We start from the raw sequence: 5,000 nt of genomic DNA, 5'->3' as shown, positions 1-5,000 counted from the left end.
GGAGAACAGAGTGATATATTAATGGCATCCAAGATGGCTAAAATATTCTCCTCTCTTTCAAAGTTTACTTCCTGTACCAAGATGGCAAAGAGAGCCATCAATATCAGAGCTTGTGAGCCTTCCCTGAGATGAGCAAGAGGCAAACTGCTAATGAGATCAACCATGATAGCAACTTCTTTGGAGCTGATGCGATTGCATCTGGCCGAGCCTCCACTTCCAAGGAGCTTTTTCAACGGGCCCCCACACCGCACCAGAATTTCCCACTTCTCTGTGTCATACATTGTAAACTGTAGTGTTGACATCTTTACGCAAACTTCTTTAAGTCTCTTCAGCAATTTTGTGAAGTAATTCTTGGTGGTACTTTCTTCACTCTCTGATTCTGAATGCTTTCTTTTGCCAGAACCTGACAGGGTTATCAAGAGAGAAAAGATCTCCATCAACACATGAGGGTGGAGAGAGCTGGCTTCAAGAAAGTGATCACTCTTGACATACACTTTCCATTCTTCCTGATCTTCTCGAATGCCACTAACCAGATGTCTGCAAAAAATATAAATCTTTAAAATCACTCATGACAAGAATTATCTGTCTGTCTGTTTATCTATCTTTCTATATATCTACTAATCTCTAAACTTCCTTACTTCCTTAGAACTCTCCCTATATCTTCACATCATGTAAACACTAAAAAATATGACTTCAGAGACTACTAACGTGGCCATGGCTGGGAGGTGAGCTTCACTGATGAAAGGTAGGATGTAGGTCAGGTGAAAGGTCATCATCTGGGTGATAGGTGCACCCCACGTCTCCAGGGCATTGACCAGGTACTTTGCCAGCCCTTCCATAGCCTTAATCTGTATCTTTTTGTTCGGTCCTTCTCTCCCCGGGTTGCTACAGTGTTCGGCTGCGGCTTTGCTGAATTTCTGAATGACCAGCTGAACCTGTTCAGGGAAAATAGAAGTTAATGGTGCTTTGCAAACTCGTATTGGCTCTTCTTGCTTGCTTGTTTGCTTGCTCAACCTTACTATCGTCTGTTCACCTCAGTCTGATTGCTGGGAGAACACAAAGCATGGCTGTGACTGGTTGATAGATATTTAATTAGATATCAATATCAATGATGATGACAATAATGATGATGATCATTATCACTTATTTCCTTTTTAATTATTATCATGATCATCATTGCAGGTTATGAACTTCCAAAAATACTTTTATTAAGAGTTTTGTTTTATCTAAAACATAAGCATCATTTTCACATTAATGCACCCCTATCTCATGACTGTAGTGCATTAACATGAACATATCAATGCTTACTACATGGAAGGAAGGAAGGAAGGAAGGAAAAAGGAAAAGGAAAAGGAAAAGGAAAAGGAAAAGGAAAAGGAAAAGGAAAAGGAAAAGGAAAAGGAAAAGGAAAAGGAAAAGGAAAAGGAAAAAGAAAAGGAAAAGGAAAAAAAAGAAAAGAAAAAAGAAAGAAAGAAAAAGAAGAAGAAAAAAAAAAGTATTTATAAGCAATAATAAGGTCTGATAATGCTATTGCATACCTTATTTCTCCTGTTATTGCTATGACTATTACTACTAGCAATACTATTACTACTACTTGCAGTATTAAAAAAAAGTTTATTTTTCGCTCTCTAGATCAGACCTTGGTGCTCCTAACTGTTTTTCATTTCAGTTATGTTGCCATTACATAATCTACTGATATTTTTCTCAGTCATAAATGAAACCAAATATGGGATGGAATAGTATTTTAGGAATAATGCTTACTTGATATTGTATATTCCAAAATATAATGACAAATGAAAACCAAATAGATCTGAAAATAGCAGACTTAGGAGCCAAACTGGCATGCAATGCAGTAGTGCTGGATGTACGCAGTAAAAATGTTGTGTATGTCATCTATTTATTCTACATTATGTAAAGGGAAGCCAGACAAAAATAAATGATAAAGGTATAAGAAAGGATAAATACTGATTCTGTATAGAATTACAGGGAAAAAGAAAAACCTGTCAGTTATCAAATACTTGTGGAACAAGTTTGAACAATTGGCAATATTAAATTTTGAGATCATAGTAAATGTGTTGATTGAGAACACCTGCATATCCACACTTACTTCACTTTATAAACCTTCATAATCAACTTTGATTTTCTTTGAAAACTTTATACTAATTATAGGACAAATTTTACTTACTTCATTATTGAAATTAATTAAACTTAAGCTGTATACTTTAAGGTAAAGCAATTTACCTAGGCAAATATATATCTGTAAAATTATAAATGATAAAATTCTAAACTTTCAATAATCTTCAGAATGTCACTGAACAATGAGCAATCTTGTTTCAAATGAGTTATGTGAACAGACTATAGTAGCATCCTATCTTCCGATATCCTTGCCAAATCTGGTAACGTCCAGTGCCTAAACTGCATCTAAGTACTAAAATTCAAAATACATACCAGTGCCAGCTGTGTGGGTTTGTTTCCAAAGTTGGCCACCCTAGCAGAAATTTGTGCCCAGTTATCACTTGAAATGAATGGGAAGAGGTATGAGAAATCCGTTGGTTTGCTCTTTTTGGGTGAATGAATCTGAGGAATTTCAGGAACTTCAGAGTACCTAAAGGAGAGGAAAAATATAAAAGTGATGAGTAGAAGTTAACACATTAAGCAATCAAAAAAACATAAGTGGAAAAAATATAGGAAATTCATCATCTTGGTGCATAAGCAAAGATTTTTTCATGTTTTAAAGGTCTAGGTCTATGCTCAACTTCCTTTTATCATAAAATTAGTCAATTTCAATAAAAGGGCTATCACAGAGATACTAATATACATGAAAAAAGACAAGGGCTAGCAATAGTGAACAGGATTCAATTCATTGTTAAATAAGCTACATTTATCACATTCGACTTTGATGACTCACACTTTTAACCCAATCGTGATTTAAAAGATCCTACCATGTCATGACTAGACTGTCACTTAATGATATCATGCACAGTTGAGCTTCCTCTAAGTTGTGTGTGCCAAATGGTTGTTCACCTGTTTGCCCTGTCTGCAGTCACTGAGGATTAATAGACATTCAAAAGTAGGCTTAAAGCCTCTTTTTAGCCTCATTTCTAAGTAACTGTTAATGTATCAATGATGGTATTAGAAATCTCACGGTGTCATAGACTCTAGTCATTTCTGGAAACGGTCCTGCCACTGGGAGCAGGAGTCCACTATATGTAGTGGAACTTCCTGCTCAACACGCTCTAGTGCATTGCCACACATATAGCTGTACCCGGCAGATCAAGCGGTTTATTATGACGGCTATACACGTGATCCGGCAGTAACAGTTATAACCAATAGCACAGAGAGCAGGTTAAATTTGTTTCTGTGCTTCCAAATTTTCCCTTGAGTGGGTCACACCATGCGCTGCCTAACATGGGGCTTAGTATGGTGTCATGTGACCCCTTTCATTAGAAGTTAATAAGTATCCACATGGGGAAGATGAAGCTACACAAAAACTCCTTCTTTTGAGCTACAATAATTTATGTTTTGTATCTCTCTTCTAGTGAGACTAAAATATACACACTGATAAAAAAATAAATAAAGTGATATAGTTCTTACCCAAAATCAACAGACATGAGGTTAATGTGAACTTCACCCCATGAGTGACACAGGAATAAGACACTACTGCACAAGTTATTATCCTGCACAAGGAAAAAGAAATAGAATTACTATATTATCTGAAAATCATTAACAAAGTTAATAATATTTTCAATTTTATAGAGAACATTTTGCCAATGCAGGGAAAGAATTTCCCTTTCTGTCTAATGATGGGATATGTCAAGCATAAATTCACCTTTGGCTCCAATTGTTTTTCAATACAAGAAAACAAGATCAATACAAATAATCAAAAACACAATACACAAAAGTATGTAATATAGCTACTCTAAGAACCACCAATTCCCTGTGGGGAGATCTTACATGAGGAAGAGTCAGCATGGACTCTACAAATGGCTTGACCATCTCAAGGGCACTCCTTTTCATCATGTCAGCAATTGATGGTGCAAACCCTGCAACTGTTATGGCCTGCATGATTGGACTGGCCATCAGAATGCAGGAATACAGCCACACTATTGCACTTCGAACCTCACTGCATACTCCAAACTTATCTGAAATACAACCCGGGAAAATGAAAGAGCAAATCACATGGGTTAAAAGGTCAATTGTATTTGTACTTGTTTTCAATTCTGCATAAAGTCTACTTGTCTTAATTACAGAATAAAGTTCTCATCATTATATAGAACAACTCAAAATAAAGGATTTCTAATCATCATTCAATGCCATGACTTAGGATTATGTCCCCCAGTTTGGCATGTACCAATACGCACCTGACCCATTAACAAGACCTGGCTTTTTGTCAGTCAGAAAAGTATGTATGCTTTTCCATACAAGCAGAATCTGGTTGTGACTGAGGCTGCTGATTATCTTATTGAAAGACATCATAAACCTGCAACATGTTGAGATGTGAATTAGTTTTTGAACCTACACATATAACTTTGTCTATAGATATTATCAACAATCTAATCATGGTAATCTCCTGGAGAAATTTACTACATTATTAATGCATTATTACAACAATTATTCCATGGATGTTAACATTAAATATGATTTCTAATCTCAAACAACACAAGCAACAGACCATATCAATAATATGACTTCTAATCTCAACCAATACAAGCAACAGATAAAATCAATAAATATGAAACAAGCAAGACACAAAACTGACTCACCTGGGAGGGAAAAGCAGATTTCCCTTGTAAATGATTATGGACTCAGGTACTACTGCCTTTCCACTTAGGACTGACTGTTTGTTTGTGATGCCTTGCAGTATTCCATTAATCAATCCTGGAATGTCTCTCAGCTGATCATATACCTTCAAGATTTCACAGACAAGGTCTTCAAAGGCCAGATACATGGCCTCTTTGGAGCATGTGGGATCTGAGATGGAAGTCTCTGTCTCTTTTTTC

General features: G+C 36.1%; 1 protein-coding gene across 1 annotated transcript in view; it reads right to left on the bottom strand.

Annotated features, from left to right (window-relative positions):
* Positions 1-5,000, bottom strand: part of LOC125024976 — an 18,041-nt gene that overhangs the window by 6,012 nt on the left and 7,029 nt on the right. The window contains exons 4-10 of the mRNA XM_047612783.1: positions 4,764-5,000; positions 4,362-4,480; positions 3,955-4,142; positions 3,595-3,677; positions 2,449-2,605; positions 709-935; positions 1-537 (exon numbers count right to left, since the gene is read on the bottom strand). The exon at positions 1-537 is cut by the window's left edge and continues 349 nt beyond it; the exon at positions 4,764-5,000 is cut by the window's right edge and continues 959 nt beyond it. Coding sequence (XP_047468739.1) covers positions 1-537; positions 709-935; positions 2,449-2,605; positions 3,595-3,677; positions 3,955-4,142; positions 4,362-4,480; positions 4,764-5,000 — 1,548 coding nt within the window. The remainder of the gene's footprint in view (positions 538-708; positions 936-2,448; positions 2,606-3,594; positions 3,678-3,954; positions 4,143-4,361; positions 4,481-4,763) is intronic.

The sequence above is a fragment of the Penaeus chinensis genome, chromosome 4, assembly GCF_019202785.1.
Source record: "Penaeus chinensis breed Huanghai No. 1 chromosome 4, ASM1920278v2, whole genome shotgun sequence".
Classification (NCBI taxonomy): domain Eukaryota; kingdom Metazoa; phylum Arthropoda; class Malacostraca; order Decapoda; family Penaeidae; genus Penaeus; species Penaeus chinensis.
The sequence above is the reverse complement of the archived record's forward strand: the minus strand, read 5'-3'. Positions and strand labels throughout refer to the sequence as shown.